The 23,128-nt window shown below is 34.8% G+C and overlaps 1 protein-coding gene and 1 long non-coding RNA gene across 2 annotated transcripts; one reads left to right on the forward strand and one right to left on the reverse strand.

Moving 5' to 3' along the window:
* The first annotated feature begins 8,438 nt into the window (after nucleotides 1–8,438).
* Nucleotides 8,439–16,166, forward strand: LOC136821027 (uncharacterized). The gene is made up of 4 exons (XR_010848676.1): nucleotides 8,439–8,589; nucleotides 14,961–15,137; nucleotides 15,565–15,665; nucleotides 15,982–16,166. It is a non-coding gene; the product is annotated as an uncharacterized lncRNA (long non-coding RNA).
* On the reverse strand, nucleotides 8,858–13,326 carry LOC136821026 (uncharacterized). The gene has a single exon (XM_067077264.1). It carries the CDS (start codon nucleotides 13,317–13,319, stop codon nucleotides 12,402–12,404), a length of 918 nt encoding a protein of 305 aa, XP_066933365.1. The 5' UTR covers nucleotides 13,320–13,326; the 3' UTR covers nucleotides 8,858–12,401.
* Nucleotides 16,167–23,128: the final 6,962 nt, after the last annotated feature.

The raw sequence follows: 23,128 nt of genomic DNA on the forward strand, positions 1-23,128 counted from the left end.
GGTTTTGTAGAAACAAACAAACCGACCGCTCCATTAAGGTAGCCCGGTAGTCTGCACAATTTAGGTAGCACATGACTACAAATTGTTTCTGCACTAACTTGCCAATGTTACAGTAATTTTTCTAAGGTTTTGTAGAAACAAACGGGCCGCTCCGTTAAGGTAGCCCGGTAGTCTGCACAATTTAGGTAGCACATGACTACAATTGTTTCTGCACTAACTTGCCAATGTTACAGTAATCTTTCTGAGGTTTTGTAGAAACAAACGGGCCGCTCCGTTAAGGTAGCCCGGTAGTCTGCACAATTTAGGTAGCACATGACTACAAATTGCTTCTACACTAACTTGCCAATGTTACAGTAATTTTTCTAAGGTTTTGTAGAAACAAACGGGCCGCTCCATTAAGGTAGCCCGGTAGTCTGCACAATTTAGGTAGCACATGACTACAAATTGTTTCTGCACTAATTTGCCAATGACAGTAATCTTCCTAAGGTTTTGTTTTTGTAGAAACAAACGGGCCGCTCCATTAAGGTAGCCCGGTAGTCTGCACAATTTAGGTAGCACATGACTACAAATTGTTTCTGCACTAACTTGCCAATGTTACAGTAATCTTTCTAAGGTTTTGTAGAAACAAACGGGCCGCTCCATTAAGGTTAGCCGGTGGTAGTCTGCACAATTTAGGTAGCACATGACTACAAATTGTTTCTGCACTAACTTGCCAAATGTTACAGTAATCTTTCTAAGGTTTTGTAGAAACAAACGGACCGCTCCATTAAGGTAGCCCGGTAGTCTGCACAATTTAGGTAGCACATGACTACAAATTGTTTCTGCACTAACTTGCCAATGTTACAGTAATCTTTCTGAGGTTTTGTAGAAACAAACGGACCGCTCCGTTAAGGTAGCCCGGAAGTCTGCACAATTTAGGTAGCACATGACTACAAATTGCTTCTACACTAACTTGCCAATGTTACAGTAATTTTTCTAAGGTTTTGTAGAAACAAACGGGCCGCTCCATTAAGGTAGCCCGGTAGTCTGCACAATTTAGGTAGCACATGACTACAAATTGTTTCCACGCATTTATGCTTGCCTATACGAAGGAAGTGTATCATTCAAGAATATTGATATCGTTACGAATCTTGCTAGAATACCCCTAGAATATATCCCTTATGCTTGTGATCATTAAGTGAAAGCGGCTCAAACCATATCTGTAAGATTGTAGGTAGGCAGGTAAGTTCAGTAAAGTTAACATATAAAAAAAATACTTATCTTTCATGGTTCGCGTCTTGTCTTTGCTCTTCTCTCCTCAAAAAGAATCTCTTCCATATACATACAAAACTTCTCACAAAAAAAACTTCAAAAAAATGTTAAAACCTTCGTAGTGAAATTTTTCATTCAATAAACTATTCTTTTGATTAAAAACAAAAGAAGTTTTCATGCTTTAGTAAATCCTTTTATTTCGCTTCACGCACTTTCTCTATGTTCTAGATATTTTATCTGACCGCCCTAGAATATAAGAAATTTTATCTAATTTTAGGATAACGTACACTTTTTTCAAAACTCGAAAATTGAAATCTTAATTTAAGAAATGAGATCTTAAAATCAGTTAAGTTTTCTTAAATTGAGATGACTATCTACCTTAAGAAAATTATTTTTTACAGTGAAGTCTCTCTAAGGGTTACAAAATCTGAATATTCGAAAGTAGTCAGCTGAGGGTCCGAAAATTCACCATCTTTAGAAATTTTGTTTTATTTTGAGAGGAAAAGTGGCAAAAAAATCTCTCTAAGGGTAGAAAAGTTTTGGAAAATCGAAGAAAAGTACATTTGAGAGTAAATTTTAATTGGATCGAAACATTTGCGTTATGGGAAAATTCTCTAGAGGGGTCAAAGCCATAATTTCTAAAATGCCACACCTAACCTCCCCCGGAGCGCTCTTTAAGGGCTCCGTCCATATAGTGAATATTTGATATTTGTCACGTACAAAATATAAATTTCTACTTGATGTAGCCACAAAACTGTGGCACTTTATACATTTTCTGTTAGGCCAATTATCCTTGAGTCTGAAAATTTAAGAATCGCAATATAAAAATTTGATGAAGAAGAAAATGAAGACTTTTGCGAAGAAGAGTATTTCAACTTTGAAGAGCTTATTTTCGGCGAAGAAAAGACATTTTGATGCTTATTTTATCCTAAATATTCAATAAATCACGGTTTAAACAGAGATTTGGGAAAAGAGGATAAGAAACGCCGCTGCCGCTCGCTGTTTTCCTATTCTTTCCCTTTGAATTCGGCACCCTTTGAAGAAGCAAGGCTGTAGAATAGTTGAGCAAGAAGGAAGGTCGAAACAAAATGGCGTTACGTACAGGTTAACCAATGTTCAAGAAAGAAGTCCTTGAATAAAGCTTTCCAGTGAGTTATTTGTGAAAAAGAGACTGGGGAGTGAAACTTTGATCTTCTGGGGGTTTCCCCTGAGAAAATCGAGGAAAATCATTCTATATTCTGGGAGTAAAGATGGCGGACATGAGGCATGCTTGAAATTTTGAAAAATTGGGACCAATTTCTTTCTGGCTTATATTGCTCTAAATGAATTTTTTGTGTTGCAGACATAATTTTTATGGGTAGTAGGAAGGTTGATTGTGACCACCTATGCCTTAGTTTTCCATGGCACTCTCTAGAACTTCTCGGCATTTTCACTTAAGATGGGCAATATCGGTTGATAATGTTGTTGTTTTTTTTTAACTTTTAGATGAAAAAAATAGTGTAATCTTAGAAAAACTTCCTCCATGGTAATGGAATTGAGATTCAGTAAGTATACTTGATTTCCTCTATGGTACTTTTAGCTTTATCTATGGAAAGCATTGACTTTTCGGTTGGAAATTTCAAGTTTCGACAACAAAAACATTGCAAAAAAGTTCAAATAACTTCAACATGTGATATATATATAAAGTCTGACTATCGATGGGCCATGATTTTGGCCGGTCAGTGGATTGACTCACAAGGCTTTGGCAATTTTTCAGCCAAAACATAATTTCATCGGTGGACTTTACAGTCTGTGTTAGGGTAATTCATACAGATTGCTTACAAAAAAGCCCTAGTTTTACAGTAGATTTTCATTTTATATATTTTCAGGCTAGTTATCGTCATTTTCTCTATGAAATACTGTTAATAACAACACTTCCCAGAAAAACCAGCTCACAGAAAGTTAAGTATTGGCCATCCAAGAACTGGTACAATGAAGCAAAGATTGACTCAGGATGACTCAACATTTTTGCATTTTGACCTTCACGTTAAGGCATAAGGGAAAAGTATGCTAAAAGAGGAAATTAAACCTGCAGAAACTATATTACGTGCATTATTTAGCTTGAACAAAACAGAATAGAATGGAGTAATATATAAATATATGCAATGGATGTTGATATTTTGTAAATGTTTTCTGGACAACCGTGGATATGAACAGTTAAACCTGGTTGAGCACCGCCTACATATCCTTTGAAATTGGATATATACTTGGAAAATGTTCTCTGGAAAAAGTGGATTACCATACACGTATTATGTAAATTTGATCAGTCTGGAGAATATTTTTTGAATCTGCATTTATTTGGATGTTTGTTTTGTATCCGTGTTGTCCCTGGAAATATGGTCCAAACGAGTCATCAGAGCCAGGAAACACGTGGGCCAAATTTACCAAATGTAAACAAACTAGCAGACTAGAAGACCCCAAAAGTGCTTCTTTTTAAATTCTACAATTCTACTTGGACACATATTTTCACTTGTTATATAACAAGTTTTTCTGAGCACAATGATTACTTTGCCAATATTTTTTCCACATGTAAATGTATTTAATTTTTTAGCAATGAGTTACACATGTATTGGATTTAGTCCTCTATGGGGCATATTAATATAATTTTCTAGTCCAGCTTTCAAGTTATACAATCTGAATCAGTACTAATTAAAAATCAGTTGTAAGGTTTTGGTCTTTTTTTATAGTCTTCTCAATTTTATTTCAAGTTAAGTCATGAATGATACTGATTTTTTTTCATGCGATACGTCTTTATTTTCCCAGGTGTTATAAATGAAGGTGAATCATAAAAAAACATGGGTTTAATCCTTTTTAGAAAAATTTCAAATTATACACTTTTATTATACTGTTTTATTTGCTAGATAGATATATCATTATATCAGGGGAAATCCCTAGATGGAGCTGTTTTGTATAACTATTGTATTTTTTTCAATAATGTTTTTGGATTATTTTATGCTTTATTGTTTCGAGTTCATATAAAGTTCTTATAAAAGAAAGATTTCATGATATTTGTGATCTTCTAGCATTGATATCATGAATTATCATCGCTTCTTTTTTCTTTCTTTCTTTTGAGCTCTATTTTTGTCCTGTTTCCAATTTGTTCTAATACCCAACATCACTACCCGGCTGAAGAGGCCTCCATGATATTGTTTCTTAGAAACTCTAGTCCAAGAAATAACCAAAAATTATCCTAGTTTTACAAGCTTATCATTTTTGGTTTTATAATGTGAATTTCAATTATTTTAGCTACAGTATGTAAAAATTGATGCGATCATTCTATAAGGAAAATATTTTGGTCAAAGCTGGGAAATTCTCCCCTTCAAGCACACCGACGAAGGCTTGAGAAACACTGCGTTCAAAGTGAAAAGTGCTTATAAAAAATATCAAAATCCGCGATTAAAAAAAAAATTATTTCACTTTCGATATCAATCACGGCTGCCATTTTTTGTTTGTACTTCTAGTCTTGTGCGCATAACGAATCAAGCGCTCTGATTGGTCCAGAATAAAAACAATCGATCGGCCGCAGACATTTCAATAGAAACAAAAGATTCTACAGCCTAGCTTCAAATAGATGAATAGCGCATTTCTTATCCTCTTTTCCCAAATCTCTGGTTTAAATTTGTATTCATGATATTCATGACGTAATCTTTTATACGGAAGCACCCGAGATAACCCGGAACTAGTGGCAAAATAACAAAAGACTAGTGGCAAATTTTGCCACTAGCTCCGGATTATTTTGTGTGCTTCCGTATAAAAGATTACATCATGAATATCATGAATTGGAAAAGTGCCAATTTTTGTGACACCTTACTGTCATCATGTCATCATGCTGAAGGTGTGAAAATTTTTAGGTGTCAATTTTTTTATTACTTTGAAGCTAGATAAAAGTTATAGGCATTTACAGAAAATTTCATGGACAAAATTGGAGTATGATCCTTAACCATATTTGGCCTGGGGGGGGGGGCTGTTTCTGTTCGGAGGTCAAATTATTGGTAATAGCTCCTGAAATAATAGAGCTTTTGCCATGAAATTTTCTGTAAATTCCTATAACTTTCATCTAGCTTCAAAAATAAAAAAATTGACACCTAAAAATTTTCACACCTTCAGCATTAAATGGGTTACGGGTATGCGCCGCTGGTCAGGGTACCTTTTTAACCTCCACGAGTCCCAGTTAGGGTCGCAAAAACACCAAAATAGAAAAATCAGTCCCTCGTAGGGTGCCTTTTCTGGAAAATTTGGGGGAAAAGTAGAAAACTTGAGAAAACTTTAGAATTTCAGTCTCATTCAGGGTCACTTTTTTCGCAAATTTCGGCAAAAAAAAAGAAAACGAGTCTCACGTTAGGCTGCTTGCATCCATTCGGGTGGAAAAATTCCAAAAATAGAAACCTGTCTTACCCCGGCGGGTAACTTGGGTTCTCAGGTTTATCTGATTAATTTACCCGTTTAGTTTACCCCCTGGTGAATTCCCCCCGGTGAATTCCCCCCAGTAAATCCCCCCTGGTGAATTCCCCCCCGGAAAATTCCCACCCGGTGAATCCCCCCTGGTGAATTCCCATCCATATATTTTCATACAGTTGACGCTCTCTAATTCGACGTTCTACTATTCGATAGGCTCCCTTATTCGATGAAATTTAAAGTCCTCGTCAACAAGAAACTCTCATAAACGACGTCCCCTTATTCGATAAGCTACCCTATTCGATGAAAATCCAATCCCCCTTGAAGATCGCATTAGAGAGCGTCAACTGTATGTGTTTTTAAGTTTCGAAATCATGGACTGTAACCCCGGAGGGTACTAGGGTTGGCGAATGAGAGGTATGTGCGGACGGGACCGATTTTTGAAAGAAGTCATACCCTTAGAGAGACTTTATTACAATTTTTTCTCTGGAAATCAAAAAATTTCCTAAATATCCTGGATTTTCTGACCCTTAGAGAGACTAATTTAAAACTTTCAATCGAAACAAACCTCCAATTTTACGGTCAAGGATTTTTACATGATAGTCTACAAAGTTTAAGAATCACAACGCGCCCATTTTTTTTGATTCTGAGAAAAGAACTGAAAGATTTTTACATGATAGTCGTCTACACAGATAGAAGATAAATAGTAAAATCGCTTATTTCAAATTACATGATTTTTTAGTTCACCAGGGGGAATTCACCAGGGGGAATTGTCCGGGAATCCAGTTTAACAGCGTAAGAGTAATCAAATAATCTTCGAATAAGCTTCGAAATACACGATTTACAAACAACCATCTTTTTGGGAAAAAAATTTGCTGCATGGCTCTTTTATGGGGCCTTTAATCAATTAATAAATGTAACGTCTGGTCCATTGAGTTTAAAGCCCGAAGGGCTAGAGTAGAATCTCTAACCTTATCTCAGGCAAGAAAAAGTGAAGCCTTAAAAAATGCGCCGTGTTTTTGACGACAGATTGAATCTAGCAATTCCTTTGTTTACAATTGATATTTTTTTCGAAATTTAGCGGTAAATTTTAGTTTCAACCTGTCATTTGTGTAAAAACCAGGCGAACCGCTCAAGGCCGCGCAACTTTGGTAGGATTTGTTGGCTTCAATTCTACCAAAAAGATTGACTTCTAGCCTTCGGCTTCTACTTCATTGGTACGGTCCAACTAATTCAGAAAAGGTATTTTCTAGTTTTTGAAAGTTTTTTAAGGCAAGAACGATAGAAAAATGTCATTATATTATTTTGTACAGGCCTACGGTATCGCCCTTTACGGTCAAAATAAACCCGTGCCTAAAACAACCTCGCTAATGTAAATAAAACAACCTCGCTAATGTAAACAACCTCGCTAATGTACCTTATTGGTCAAAACTAAGTCGGTCCTCTAAGTGACTAAATTTTGGCTTAGTGACTAAAATTAGGACCGACTAAAAATTTGGGCCAAATGAAAAGTTTATAATTAAGCTTTCCTTATTTTCCAGTATTTTAAGCTTTCTCCTATATTCCATCTGCTTGTAAATTTAGAAATAGCACTGGGCGAAATCTTGTCTTTCCATTTTCGAAAGATGTTGAGAAGATCAACTTTCGACAAATTTCCAAAATTTTCGAAAGATGAAGTTTCAAATGTGTTGAAAGATATTGGAAGCTCATCTTTCGATGTCTTTCGACTTTTAGGAAGATGAACTTCTCTATTTTTCCAAGATTTGGAAAGACGAACTTACAAGTTTGTTGAATTTTGTTGAAAATTCATCTTCCAACAACTTTCTATTTTTCGAAAGACGAACTTCTCTGTATTTCAAAAGTTTTGAAATATGAACTTTCAATTTTTCAAAAAGATGTCGAAAAGTTGTTTATCGACGTCTTTCAACTTTTCGAAAGATGAACTTCTCTGTATTTCAAAAGTTTTGAAATATGAACTTTCAATTTTCAAAAAGATGTCGAAAAGTCGTTTATCGACGTCTTTCAACTTTTCGAAAGATGAACTTCTCTGTATTTCAAAAGTTTCGAAATTTGAACTTTCAATTTTTTAAAAAGATGTCGAAAACTCGTATATCGACGTCTTCCAACTTTTCGAAAGGCAAACTTTTACACTTTTACGTTTAATGTTTAATGTTTAATATTTTTTAAATACACGCTTTTTTATAGGAACAATTTTAAAAGAACACGAGTTTGCTGATTTTAATGGGTTTTAATAGATTTTAAGCCATTTTAATTTCTTAAGGAAAAAAACTAATCGTAAGAACATTTAACCCTAAAAAGCTCGAAAAATTAAGAACAGTCCAGACAGCCCAGCCTCAGCCAAAATTTTCTGGTTCTTCTTATAAAAAAAGCAAAAATTTCGACGCTCGTATTTCGACGTCTTTCAACTTCTCGAAAGATGAACTTCTCTTGGTTTTTCCATGTTGCTGAAAGAAGGACGCGCCAAAACGTTTACGAACCAAAGTCCGCACTGATGATTACCGGGGATCAAAAAGACTATTTGAAGCTTAATTTCTGACGTTTAAAACACAAGAAGATACTAAAATATCTAAATTTCTTGTAAAATGAAATAGTTCTAAGTGTATTACATACACAGTTTATGGTTAAATACTGTAAATATAATATCCACATCATTGGAAGTACTTTTGCAAACCCCCGGAAAAAAACTTAGAATATTTTCGAATGTTATGATTTATGATTGCCGGCAAAATTTCTTTTTGTAATTTTGAAACTGGATGGAAGCTGTAGAGTGGAAGGCAGTGTGTGTGTGTGATGAGGAAGACAGCAAACCAAAGCAAAGCCAAAATGCAGTGCAAATGGAAACTTTATTCTAAAGATATGAAATGGGAATCAAAAGATGCTAAGGTGAGCTCCTTTTTATATATTTCTAATTATCAACCACACTTCAATCATACTTTTTGTGTCCAGTCTGCCAGTGCCGCCAGTCTTTTTTTTTTTTTTTTTTTTATTCTGAATGAATGAGATTTCTTTTCTCTAAACTTTAACTAGAAAAATTTACAAAATCAACCTGATGAAACAACCTTTAATAGGTTTACAAAGCCATCAGGCAGTTAAAGTACTGTGGTAAATAAAGGAACGTTATGTACATTTAAAAATAGCTATATGAGCTACAAGAATGGCGTGGGTTTGGCGCGAAAATGGAGAATATATACATATGATTACTACTAAATAATAAGAAATGGTTATAAGATAACTATGAAATAATTTTTTGTTTCAAAGATGATAGAAAGCTACTGAATGGATTCAGATCTTTTATTTGGACACCGTAAGCATTCCAGAAATGAGGACCGTAAAACATAATTGGATGGGCAGCAACGTCGAAGTGTATCACCTCCATACCTCCGTTATTTACGAGTCTGGTTTTATGTTCATGATCAGGTTCATTAAACAAAGATTTAAGTGAAGATGGAATATTATTAAGTTTAATGTAACTATATATTAATTTACAACATTGTAATTTATATAATTGGTTTAGAGTTAGCGGTGCAAAAATTTCTTCATCATGGTGTTTGTATTTATTGATTTTGTTGATTATTTTATTAGTTACGTCATTTATCCTTGATAATCCCTTAGTTAAAGGAGATCCCCAGGATGTAATGGAATATTGAACATGAGATTGAATGAAACTATAGTATAGCGAACGACTGACATAGTTGGGGACTAGATAACTTACCTTCCTCATTATACCTGACCCTTGTTTGATTTTCGATAGGACACTGTTTACCTGTTCTTTCCACTTTAACCTGTCATCAATCATTACTCCTAAGTATTTTGCTGCGTTAAGCCTGGTAAGAGCATCATTACCCATGATAATATTGAAGTCCTCTGTATTCTTTTTCCCTGTAAAAAGAAGATAGCAAGATTTTTTCACATTCAAAGATAACCTATTATTTTTCAACCAAGTTTCTATTTCTTTGATTTCGTGGTTTACAAGAGTTTCTAAGTCTTTTAAACTCTCATGTTCTGCTAGAAGACACGTATCGTCAGCAAAAAGGGTAAACGAGAAGATTTTAGAAGCATCAGGAATGTCATTGATGTAAATAAGGAACAGAAGTGGGCCTAGGACAGAGCCTTGTGGTACTCCATATTTCATATGGACAGGACTAGATAACTTACCATGTACACTGACACACTGTTGTCGATGACTGAGATAGCTCTCAAGCCATCCTAGCATAGGACCTCTGATACCAACCTTAGAAAGCTTTCCTAGTAAAATGGAGTGGTTGACAGTGTCGAAGGCTTTTGCCAGGTCTAAGAAAATTGCACAGCAAGATTTATTGTTTTTTAGTGCAGAACTGATTTTCGATGTTAAGTCGAGTACTGCATGAGAGGTGGATTTAGATTTTTGAAAACCATATTGGTTTGGAGCTAATATTTCGAAATCAGTGAAAAATTTCATTAAACGTTTGTGAACAATCTTTTCGAAAATCTTGTCAAAAATTGGCAATATGGATATTGGTCTGTAGTTTTTGATGTCATTCTTAGCACCGTTTTTGAAAAGAGGAATTACTTTTGAAAGTTTTAACTTACTTGGAAAATTTGAAGTGGTAATCGAATGGTTGATGATATGACTCAAAACTGGAGAGATCAGGTCACTTACTTGTTTGATTACAGAGATCGGAAAGTTATAAATGTCTTCAGACTTTTTCTCGTCTAACAAGTTAATGAGATCCATTACTTCAAACTGATTAGTAGAGTTAAAGTAAAAAGTTTTATTAATAAAGTTTAAATGTGTAAGTGGATTTTGAGGTGGTTTCATTTTCTCAATGAGATTTTCAGCAACCTTTGAGTAGTGAAAATTGAATTTGTTTGAGATTTCTCTGCTAGATGAGATTTTTTTGTCGTTGTAGAACATTGATGATGGGATGCTGTTGCTTTTGGATCTACCAGTAATGATGTTGATTTCTTTCCATAATTTTTTAATGTCTGTTTTTAATTTTGATATTCTGGCTTTTTGGTAAATGAATTTTTTCTTTCGAATAAGATGATTAATTTTTTTTTCTAAGGGATTCATACATTTGTGAGATTTCTAAGTCACCAGTTTTTAGAAGTTCTGAGTGTAAGATTTCTTTTTCACTCATTTTGTCTAAGATTTCTTTGTCAATCCAAGGGTTTCGTTTGTTTTTGAGTTCTTTTTTGGACATTGTTTTAAGTGGACAGTGCATTTCAAATAATAAGTCCATACCGTTATGAAAAAAAGAATACATTTGATCACTGTCGTTCATAGTTTTGATTTTTTTCAGGAAATTAATGGAATTAAAGTTATCTCTAAATTTGTCTATTTTGAAATTTTTGAAATCACGTACTTTTGGTCTATTGTTGTTAGTTTTCTTATTCTTCTTGAAAGGAAAGAGAACAAAGTTAGGTAAATGATCTGAAATTAAGGACATAAGATTGCCACTGACACATTCAGCATTCATAGTGTTTAGAAATATGTTGTCAATCAAAGTACAATTCATGTTTTTATCAAATCTGGTAGGTTGAGAGATGCAGGGTAAGATGAAGTTATCTAGCATAGTGTCTAGAAATCTCTCAGATTCTTTATGGTCATGTACTCGTAGTAAATTTATGTTAAAATCTCCCATCAGTAAAATTGTTTTGTTTTCTCTTGTCAATTTTGAAATAGTATTTTTAAGAGTATCTATGAAGTCGTGAACTTTAGTACTAGGGTGTCTGTAGATTACACCAGCCAAGATATTTCTATCTGTATTTTCAATTTCAACAAAGAGTATTTCAGAATGAGTTTGCTTACCTGATAGGTCATCTCTTCTTGAGAAGGATAGATCTTTCTTGATGTACATTACAACACCACCATTCTGTGAAGAACCTTCAACCCTCTCTGCCTTGTGGTAACCTTGAAGATCTTGAAGATTTGCAGGGCTATCCAGTGTGTCCCAGGTTTCTGATAAACCTATAATGTCAGGACTAGTTGGAAGATTAGTTATTAGTGCAGATAATTCATTAAAGTTCTTGTTGTAGGATCTAATGTTTGTATGGAATGCAGAAAATAAGTTAGAAAGGTCAGAAATCCTTAACAAATCATGAAAATCTTTAACATTATAATATTTGAAATTTAGATTTTCGTTATTTTCCCTCGTTGTCAGTTGGCATTGACAGAGAAGGTAGTTGTTTATTGAATATTGTTAGTTTATTGTTAATATCAATTTTAAGTTTACGGTTAGGGTTTTTAGTACATGTTACTGACTCAGCTATTAATTCATCAATACAAAGATCAGGAAAAGGAAATTTATAACATTGATTACAGCACCATATGCTTTTAACTGGGTCATTTTTAGTGAAATTATTGCATGTTTTATGAATATGATGTTTGTTTGTGATACAATACACCATGTCATCTTTAGAAGAGGATTTATTGCATTTAACACAGAGTTTTAGCTTCTTAGTGGTGATGGACAGATGGTTAAGTAGTTGGAAGTTAGTTATGTAAGTGAGAGGTAAGGCATTTGATATACACTTTTGGCAGAAAAAAGGGATTGAAGAAGCTCCTTGTTTCCTAAATTGAGATTGAGTCATTTTGATACATTTAGGATGCAACCAGGTTTTACAAAGGTCACAAAAGATACAGTTATCAAGACACAGTTTCAGACAAGTGTGACAAGTCGAGCTTTCATAATCCTCTATTATAATGTCAACCATTAAAGAGTTCTATTAGGGTCTACCTCTTGATCTGTATCAGCTATATTGTTATTATTAGAATTTGTAACATATCCTACAACATCTGTCATTGATTTCAACATGATTTTATCAGATCGATCATCTTTTTTCATAAAAGTAATTCCATGATGTGTCCAAATATATTTGTTATTTCTTCCAAACTTATTCTTTGCCGCTTTGAAAATATCAACATTTTGTGTTGTTAAACTTTCATTGACGTAAATCTTATGTCCACAATCTCCAAAATGGTCACCAAGGTCTCTGACTCTAATATTTCTCAAATTTTTTCTTTTATCAAAAAATGCGTTTCTAGTACCACGGGATAAGAACTTGACAATGATCGGTGCATTAGCTCCTGGATGTGTCCGGTGACTGATTTCAATGTCAGACTTCAGCAGAGTTAAACCCATTTTCCCAGCAAGAACCGTAACTAGTTTGTCAGTATCCTCTCTATTCAACCGAGGGATACCATGAATGTCTACCATATTCCTACGACTGTATTGCTGCAGATCATTTAGAGCAGATTTTTCTTTCTCCAGTTCTGTACGTAGGTCAGTACAAGTTTTTGCAAGGTTCTTGTTGACAAGCTTAGTTTCAGCACAGCCTTTCTTAATATCGGTTATTTGGGTTTGCAAGCCAGTTATAAGTAGATTCTGTTTATCATATTCCTTGCTAATGAAGTCTTGAGACTTGATAACATTGTCTAGATCAATTTTCATCTTGTTAAAATTGTTTGCAAGGTTTCCCACATTAGTTGAGATCGATTGGATTTCAGACTTTGTAGATTTGTAGTTTGTTTCCATATCTGTGAGCTTTTTCATCATTTCTTTTTGATTTTTGGTCATAATTTCTTTAATACCTTTTTCCATTTTTTCCATTTTCGCGTTCACGTCCGCCATTTTTAATTTTCGCGCGTGGGGCAAAGTCCACAAATTGGACACAAAAAGTATGATTGAAGTGTGGTATGTGTCTGTATGACTATACAGACACATACACATGGCTACACCACAGCTTTTCAAAGCTATGGGTAGTTCAAGTTATAGTCTGTTAACCCCCAGTGGACGATGTGGATTTTCCACAACAATTTACTTTTGAAAAACTTCATCCCAGGCGCCAGGGGGAGGCACTAGAGGCAAAGTTGGGTATGTTTCGCTGCTGGTGACAGGGTCCCATTTTTAGGCTCTATGGTAGATTTTAGGCTCCACTCTACCATTTTTGTTTTGATTTAATGTTGTATTTTAATGACCAACCAGCCAGGTCAATCATTCGAGAGCTATGCATGTTAGCCTCCACTGATGCAAGTTGCCCAATCTCACGGTATATGACAGGTTCCCAAAAATTTAGATTTTTGATTATTTTGGACAATCTTCAGGGTGGAAATCAGAAAATCTTTTAATTTTTCATCTACTTTTATTAATTTTTGCCACTTTTCAGGGTGAAAATGGGAAAAGATTTTCATTCTGACAGAGTCCCAATTTTGCCGAAAATTCATATCTGACAGGGTTCACTTTTCAAACTCCAATGGCACATCCCTGTCGGCTGTCTAGATCAGTAGCCCACCCCCCAGGTGAAAGCCTCCTTTTCAAAAGTTTTCCACCAAGGACGTTTTAATACCAATTTTTTATTTATTATAATGTGTAATGTATATACAGGAATTCTTCTTGATAATCAACCAAGTAGGGGGTCAATCAGCTAGTACAAGACATGTCATCTAAGGGGTCTTCGACAAAGAACTTTCCAATTTTTTATCGGCATTGGGCCGATAAGCTTCAGACCCCCTCCCCCCCTTGCTCTTATCAGCCAAAATTTTTCAAATCCAACTTTCACATCTTCACAAGTGAAATCATATGCTTTCAGTGGAGTTTGTGGACGAAATCAGAAAGAAATTGGCTGAAAGGATTTTCGTCTCAATACTTGTTTTTTTATCGGTATGTTGTTGGACCCCCCCCACCCCCTTATCAGCCCAATGCCGATAAAAAATTCGAAAGTTTTTTGTTGAAGATCCCTAAATGCCTTTTCGTAAGAAGCTGGTAACATCATCACCACACATACCACGAGTGGTCCTAAATCCGACGTGGTCTTTCAAAGATACAAACTAAAATGAAAACAATATAGATATACTGCGCGGATGCATCTGAAGCAAACATAGAATTTTTTTCATACCCGTTATTTGGGGGATTGGAATTAAGCAAGGCTGTCAAATTTAGGACCACTCACACTTAGTACTTTCCTTGAAAATAGGTTTTCGACCGTTACAGTGACAGATAAAAAGAATATAATCAGATAAAATAATATCTGGTCCCTTTAGAACCTTTGAATTTTTTCATCTTTCAATAGGAGATTACAACATTTTAGAAAATATTTTAGATAATAAATTTCTCTGACAACCCGCAAACCGATTTTAAGATTTTTGTAAGGAAATCAAATTCACATAACACACCACCAGGTACCAACTGGTATGATGTCTTGTACTAACTGCTTGACCCCCCTGGACCAAAGCTGGTCACTTTTGTTTTAACTAGTTGTCTTTCCATTTTCAGGAGATAAAATAAAAGTTGGTTGGTTGGAATGCAAGCTGTCAGATCATTTTATTTTGAAAAATTCTTATTCTGACTTCCCTGTTAGAATTGATGAGGATTTTGTCATAACATGGTTGAAGTAAAAAATGATGTTAAATTAAACTCAACGTGGAATATCAAATGATAACATAGCTGAAGGTAGGCCTTTTAGACATAGTTTTTTAGTCTAAAAACAAAGAAATGTTGACGTTTTTGTTTTCGCTATGGAACTGAAAAAGATGACATGATTAAATGCACATTTTTTAATAAGCAACTCCAATTTTCTGGTCAGGCCTAGGGTTACTTAGCATTCTGGTCCATTTTCTGAAAAAATTGCTTTGAATACCCTTAATATTATACCATATTTATGTGTATTGGGTCAAAGGGCTATAGTTGGCCATGGTTAGATCATCTAAAACAGCTGTCACTTTTCGAGATAGTGGAAAATAATTGACAAATTTGAGGCCTCAAGCCTTAGCAGCCTGATTGCTTATAAAAAATGTGTAGAACAGGAAATTACTTTTTAAACTCTGAGGTGGCAAGCTTTACAGTGTGTCAAATTTTCATAAAACTTTCATGTTTATAGGATACATTGAATGTGTGTCGACATTGAGCCATTGAAGTTTTGGGGATTTCATTGAAAATAGATTCATTTTATCCATTGAACAAGGAACAAAATACAACACGGTAAGTATTTTTTGTAATATAATCCAGTAATACAAGACTATTGATGATACTATTCCATTGTACATCAAAAGAAGCTAAAATTTTGTTACAGTACACAAAGTCTTGACCTAAGCAGACCTAAGTTCAAAATATTTTTGAAAATAGGTTTTTAGAAATAGAAACAATCTGAATAATTTGTCTTACTAAAGGGTCTTTCTACTATAGTCTACTGAAAGCTGTAAATAACTTATCAACAATTTTACAAACCTCTTTTAGTTATACACCATTTTGTATGCCTGGATTTCAATACTGATTCAATTTCTATTTGTTTTATTAGGGTCATGACGTAAGGACAGTTACTGGCTGATTTTGAAATGCACTTGAAAAACGATGCTGCAAAACAAAAATGTATGTTGCTGCCATGCAATCAAGATATTTATATGCTTCATGTGGTAGTTCGTTTCAACTTCGAAAATAATAACTTGGTAATATTTTCATTGCAAAAATGGGTTGCTGAATGATAGAAACTATTCTTGTACTCTTTAATGCTTAATTGTAAGATTCAATCTGTACCATCTTCAAGGGATTGACAATACTGTACCATCACGTGTTGTATAGCACAATAACCTCAGTCTAATAAGTGAACAACTAAACTGAGGACTGGAGTGAGATTGTGGGTCATAAATTTTGGAAATATCACCGTACGTAATATAATTTTATGATTTTTTTGAAAAATTCTGAAAAGGGCTTAAAAACCTTCATTTTCGACTACTCTAGGTCCCAAGTATATTATAAATTATGATAAAATATTGCAAAATCTAATAAAAGTGGGGGTCTGAATAACAAGGTGGAGTTTAAAAAATTTTCGGTCTGGTTCAGATTTATGCTTCTTTTACTGTGTAGATTTTTCGTTGGATAATGTGTTTAAGGTTTGAAAATATTCTTCAAAAGCATTCAAAAATATCCCAGAATATGTTAAATTGAGAAAATGGAGAGACTTTTGGTTTACCCCTGAAATTAATTTTGTCAAAATGTCGGAGTCCACAATTTTTTAAAAAAATTACAAAGTAGGTGGGACGTTTATTCAGACTAGGGCATTTTGGGAAAATCATCTTAATATCAGTTTTTAATAATGACTTGTACTTTATGGTTTTTCTACCCTCCCCTATAATTGTGCACAAAAGAATTTATTTGGGATAGCTTTCATTATTCATAGTGTCATCTTTTTAGAGTGATTTGCATAATTTTTTAATTTATTTAACAGTATTTTTATATTTTTCATATTCTTATAGAAATTTCAATGTATCCTTTAATGTCCTTTGAAGCCCTATGGCCAATCTATTCCTTGATATGGACTAAGATTCTAAAAACTTATAATTTAGATTAGTTATTATATTATTGAAAATGAAATTAGATCATAGAAATTACACGCATTTTTTATAAGAACCAGTAAATTTCTTGCTCAGGCCGGGCTGTTCTTAATTTTTGCAATTTTTCAGGCTTAAATGTTCTTATGATGTTCTTAGCCGCTTAGTTTCTTTACTTAAAAATCAGTTAAAATCTGTTGAAATTAGTGTTTTAATAATTTCTGAAAGCTGAGGCTCAGATTGTTCTTAATTGTTTTTAAGTTTTGGCCAAATTTCAGCCTCGTGTTCTAATAAAATTGTTCTTATACAAAACGTGTAATTTGTCATTTAGAATTATTGTATTTAGACTACTTAATTTTTTAGCAAAAAGTCATCACTACCGTACTATTTTGTTTCATATTTTCTGTTTTCTATGCTTTGTAAATATATGAATTGTTCGTTTTAATGTCACAGAAAAAATTTATCCGCACATAAACACAAATTATTTAAAAGATCTCTCATTTACTTTTGAAGACTTGTTAATGAAAGATTTCGAAAAAAGCAAAAATCATCTTCTAAAGTGTTTAGAAAGTTTCGGAATATGAAATTTCAATATATTAGGAAGTTAGGAATTTAATTTTTCAAGCCTGTTTGAAAGTTTGAGAATGTGGTCTTTCAACTTTTTTGGAAAGTTTGAGAAGACGATCTGGTCGAAAGATGTTGGAAGGTAAGGTGCACAACTTCCCAATCCTTGTTGAAAGACCAACTTTAAAACCTGTCGAAAGATGTCAGAATATGAAATTTCAACATATTAGGAAGTTGGGAATTTCATTTTCCCAGCCTGTTTGAAAGTTTGAGAAGGTCGTCTTTCAACTTTTTTGGAAAGATGGGAAGATGATCTGGTCGAAAGATGTTGAAAGGTAAGGTGCACATCTTTCCATTTTTTGTTGAAAGACCAACTTTCAACTCTGTCGAAAGGTGTGGAAATGTGACCTTCCTACATCTTTCCGACGATTTGAAAGACATTATTTCGCCCAGTGTAGCCCACATTTTTAATTGGTCTTAATTATTAGTCGGCCCTTAATGTTAGTGACTAAATTTCGACGAGGTGACTAAAATTAGGGCCGACTAATAATTAAGGCCTAAACCCCCCCTCCCCCCAAGAAAATTATTTTAAAAAGTAAAAATGTTTCAAAAACAATTTTTATGTAGTTTGTAGCCTAACTTAGAAATTTGAACACTTTTTTTGAAAATTTCTCATTATGGTGGCCTACAAAGACGACAGCGGTTTCTGAGATTTAGGCGGTTCACCCCGGCAAACGCAAAGATTCAGAAAAGAGAAGTAAGTTTTTCAAGGTGAAATTGTGCATGTGATTCCTTAAAGATTGTCTCTATGAAATGAGCGGAGCAGTTTTTGAATAAAGTCCTTCTGTACCCTGTAATTCGATTTTTCGTCTAAATGTTAAAATTTCATCAGAAATAAAAGAATTTTAGACAACCCGTATGGGCCACCATAAAAGTCAATCCAAAATCCCTTCCGCTCATTTTGTGGACAATCTATAGAGTAGAATGACCCCTTCAAATTTAGTCTTGTTTGGGCACTTGGGTAGCGTCAATCTTTGCCAGGAGATCGAAAAGTGGTATTTCGAGAAAACGAGGTTTCAAGATTTTATTTCTTCAAATATCTGAAAAAGACTGTTAATTTGACCAAATTTGAGAACGTTTTGTCAAATAAATGACATTTCCAAGTTCCCTGGTGCACCCACGACCAGTGTGCTGAGTTTCACTCATTTTCAGTGCTTCAGTCCTTGGAAGTCCAAAAATCACATGGACTAAAGTCACAAGGACACCGCTTGCTAGCAGTCATCATGTAGTCAAAGTAATACTAATAGCCACTTGTGGCGATTTGGGGAATTTCCCAAGAGCCAAAAATGGCAGTTTTCGATAGAGAAAGGGTTAAGGCTTTGACCCCAACAGTTTTTGAAAATCATGATTTTCCGTCACTCACCGGGGGGTTTATTTATTACCCTGAGTATCACAGGTAAAGTTTTCAAAGAGAAAATATGAACCTCTAAGGACGAGGTTGGGTTTTCCAATCGGATGGCGCTGAATTTATTCGCGCTGTGATACTCACGGTAGGGGTTTATACCTTAAGAGCCCCCAGCGGACCCTCGATTCACGCAATCACGCAATTTTTTTTCGAAATCCACGCATTCACGCAAATTTTCCTCGAGTTTCACACAATAACCCAATTTTTCAGAAAATCGGAAATTTTTCGGGAAAAATCGGAGAAACATTGGAAAATCGGAAACTCTGCACACAATCATTGAAAAAAATTTTCAATTTTCACGCATTCACGCAACCGAAAATGCCCATTATTCACGCATTCACGCAAACTGCTGGGGGCCCCCCTTTAAAGGCCGCTACCCACTCAGCATTTTATGTTCGTCGAACAAGGCGCACGGCTTAATTATTGCATGAATTACATAAATCAAGCCTTCAAAAGCTGTCGCTTTGAGCGCGACAAGAGTTGAAACTTTTTAACTTTTTTCGCGAAGCTGAACAGCTCACCCTTTGTTTTTTTTAAATCAACCAATCAGAAAAGAGAATTGTTTTCTTGTACCTTACCTACCTTGAGTTACCTTGAGCTTGTTTCGTAATATCTTTACGCATCCATCCTTTGAGGACCGATGTAAATTTTCATATTGATGATGCTGTTTGTTTCAGCTCGTCTCATCATAGTGTAGCCAGTCACGAGTGGCTCGTCGGGAACTGTAAAAAGATATTTATCCAGCTCAGTTTTGAATTTCAATTTCTTGCACCCAGTGAGATCCCTCAGACGTTTTGGCAGCGAGTTGAAGAGCCTTGGTCCTTGGACTTTAAAACTTGAGTATATGACTTTTTGCCAGGGCCCCCTTTTCACTAGTGGTATGTGACATTTTCTTCCTTGTCTGGGATTGGCATAGAACGTGATTGTCCCAGGATTTGGGACAAGCTTCTCAATAAATACACCAAGTGTATATGATAATATATCTTTCACGCCTTCTCTGCAGTGAAAACAGTTTTAATGTTTGTAGTCTTTCCCAGTAGTTTTGGTTGTGTAGGTTTTTAATCCTCCTTGTGAATGATTTTTGGAGATCTTCGATCTGCTGGATCAGATTAACTTCATTGGGTGACCATAGTTGAGAACAGTTGTCGATGTGTGGTATGACTAAAGACTTCCAAAGAGTGAGCATGACATCATGTTCTCTTGAGCTGAATGTTCTCAGAATCCAACCAATGAGTATCTGTACTTTTTCTACAATGGTTAGAATATGTTGGTTGAATTTCGCATCGTCTGACATGGTAACACCAAGATCCTTTGTTGAAGATTTGGTTTGGATTATCTTTCCTTCACCTGTGAAATAACTGGTGGCTGGTCCGTTTCCATACACGCTTTTTTTTTATAAGAATGGTGTAAATCCATTTCATCATGGATATTCTTAACTTTTTTGGGAAAATCATCCTAAAATATTCTTACAGCATTCTTAGGTTAGGATCCTAATTCAGACTAGATTTAACATTTAGTACATACGTCTCAAAATTCCATGATGGTGATATTCTTAGCATATTCTTAATTTTTTGGCCATTTTCATCATGGACATTCTTATAAAGTGTATTCTTATAAAAAAAAAAGCGTGTAATGGAGATGCTCGTGTGCAAAAGATGTGTATCATGTGCAAAAGATGATGAACAAAAGAAAAAGAGAAAAAAATGTGCTGCAGAGTGGAATGAGAAAAGCGTTCAGCGAAGAAAGAGCTCGAGCCGTGCACTTTGTTCGGCGACCATAAAATGCTGAGTGGGTAGCGGCCTTAAGTAGGCTGGCTAAAATTTAAGGTCGACTAACTTTTGGCCCGCCGATCGATAACGATACCCGCCATGTCCGCCCCTCCAGGCTATATCCGCCCTGGCGTCAAAATTCTTCTTTCAAAATGGTAACGGAGTAGCGAAGTTTTGAAACGAAGTCAAATTTTCAACGTGGAGTGAGTTTATAGACCCACCATCAATAGTCTGGGAATCCATGCTATGATTTCTTCTTTGATAAACTGATGGCGAAATGTGTACATCAAATTATAAAAAAACACACGACGGGTCTCCTGTCTACCATCAATCAAAACGACTAGGTATTCATGATTCATGGACATGGATGCAAAAGTAGATACATGCAAAAAGTTACGAAGCTGACTGACAGTTCGTGTATTTTTCTGATTATGTTATACAATTTTCAGTTGTGTTTTTCTGTAGAAAATCTTTTAAAGAGCCATTTTCTCTGAGAAAGCGACTAAAATGGAATATATAGATCTTTTTGCCATTGGCTTTATTGATATGGGGGGTTTCATGGTTAGCGGAAGAGCGGAACGGACTCTTTTTCTGGACAGAGTGGCGGAATTTGGCGAAAATTTAGTCCAAATTTATACAGAAATTAGGTCCTCCGACACAGTGACAGAGACAGAAAATTAGACACTGTTTTGAAGGTGAGGAAACAAATATTAAATTTGACTCTCTTTTTCTTGTATATATTTCTAAATTTCCTGATAAAAAGACGAAAAGAATATTTACATATTATTTTTTTTAACGAGTTGTAGGGGAATTTGTTCATTTTTTTGATAGTCAAAGCACTTGTTATACATTTTTGGAAAGTACAATCTATACTCCAATTTTTTTTTGGACACTATGGTGTGATTTTTGGACAAATATGACGGTCTCAGGCAAAAATCATAGGGTTAAAAATTAATGAAAATTTTAGCTTGAGAAAACGGAGACCTGTTGTATATTTTTGAAAAGCTCTCAAAAAATTAAGATATCTCTAATATATTGCAAGTATATATAGGTGATTTTTGTAGCTAATTCGAGATATTAACCCTTGAAAACCGTGTTTTTCAGCCAGAAACAGCTGTTTTGTCCAGTTTTTGTGCTTTTTGAAGCTCAATATCTCGAGTTAGGTACTGAAATCATACTTGCAATATATCTCTAATCCTAATTTTTTGACCAGCTAAGACAGCCAGTCTGTTAATTTAAAAAATTAGGTTTTAATGACAGGCAGTGTAGACCTAAAGCTCCAAAACAGCATCTAATAACATGAAAACCAGAATATGATTCTTCAATGGGAATCAAAACTATAAAGTGCACTTACAAACATCAATTTGTCAGATCTAACAAAATTAATAACCGCACTGTCATCATTGACAATAAAATAAACGATTTTCTGTCAAGAGTCTTGTAAACATTCCAACAACTTCCATCGAAATGATCTATCACAGCTCAGTCTACCATTTTTAGCGCGGTCCGAGGATTGAGCCGAGAACGCTCCGCGAACTCCTGCGCGGGTGAAAAAATTCAATCTGTCAATCATTTTCTCAAGCGAAGAGTACGCGAAGCGATTCTAGCTTTACAATAGTGCCGCGGGTCATCAATGGATAGTATTCAATTATCATTATCCCTTTATTTTCATTCCTAGAACTTTTGCAAAAAAAAGGAAAAATAGAAAAGTTGTATTTTTTACTGCTCTATTCACATACTGAATTTGAAAGATCTTCTATGTGGCGTTTTTTTGCAAACTTCAAAAAACTGATTTTTGTCCTGCCTTTGCGGGACTTTAGCTTAAGTGCTTGAGTGCAGCATAGGGTACAAAGTCCAAACATGCGTTTCCCGTAATTTTTGTGTGAAAAGTTAGGTCTATACTGACAGGTGTAATAACTCAAAACTCCCCAATTTAGCTCTAAAAGTCTTTTAACCTTTTTTATAACTTCTCAATAAATGTATATTAGTTAACGTAGCTCATCACATTGGCACATCAGACATATATTAGTTATATGGACAATGCACACAGCGCTGAAGGGCACATATCAGTCAACATGGATGAAATACAAAAACTGAAAGCTGAAAATCTCAAACAGAAAGAAGACCATGAGAAATAAATAAAGATCTTGAAGCTGGAACATAAAATGCAACTTTTGGAGCTCGAGAGAGAAATTGAAAGGCTGAAGCATGAGATTGAAATAGAAAAAGTAAGAAAGAATGCTGAAGAACCAGAATCTCAATCAAAATTGGAAAAATCTGTGCAAAGTGATGATGTTGTGGGGAAAATAGTAGAAGAAA

This window comes from Clytia hemisphaerica, unplaced genomic scaffold (genome assembly GCF_902728285.1).
Source record: "Clytia hemisphaerica strain Z4C2 unplaced genomic scaffold, Clytia hemisphaerica genome assembly, whole genome shotgun sequence".
Lineage (NCBI taxonomy): Eukaryota > Metazoa > Cnidaria > Hydrozoa > Leptothecata > Clytiidae > Clytia > Clytia hemisphaerica.

What these genes read in the sequence shown, in the direction of transcription:
- LOC136821026 (XM_067077264.1), bottom strand. Translation starts at nt 13,319, where the DNA reads ATGGCGGACGTGAACGCGAAAATGGAAAAAATGGAAAAAGGTATTAAA.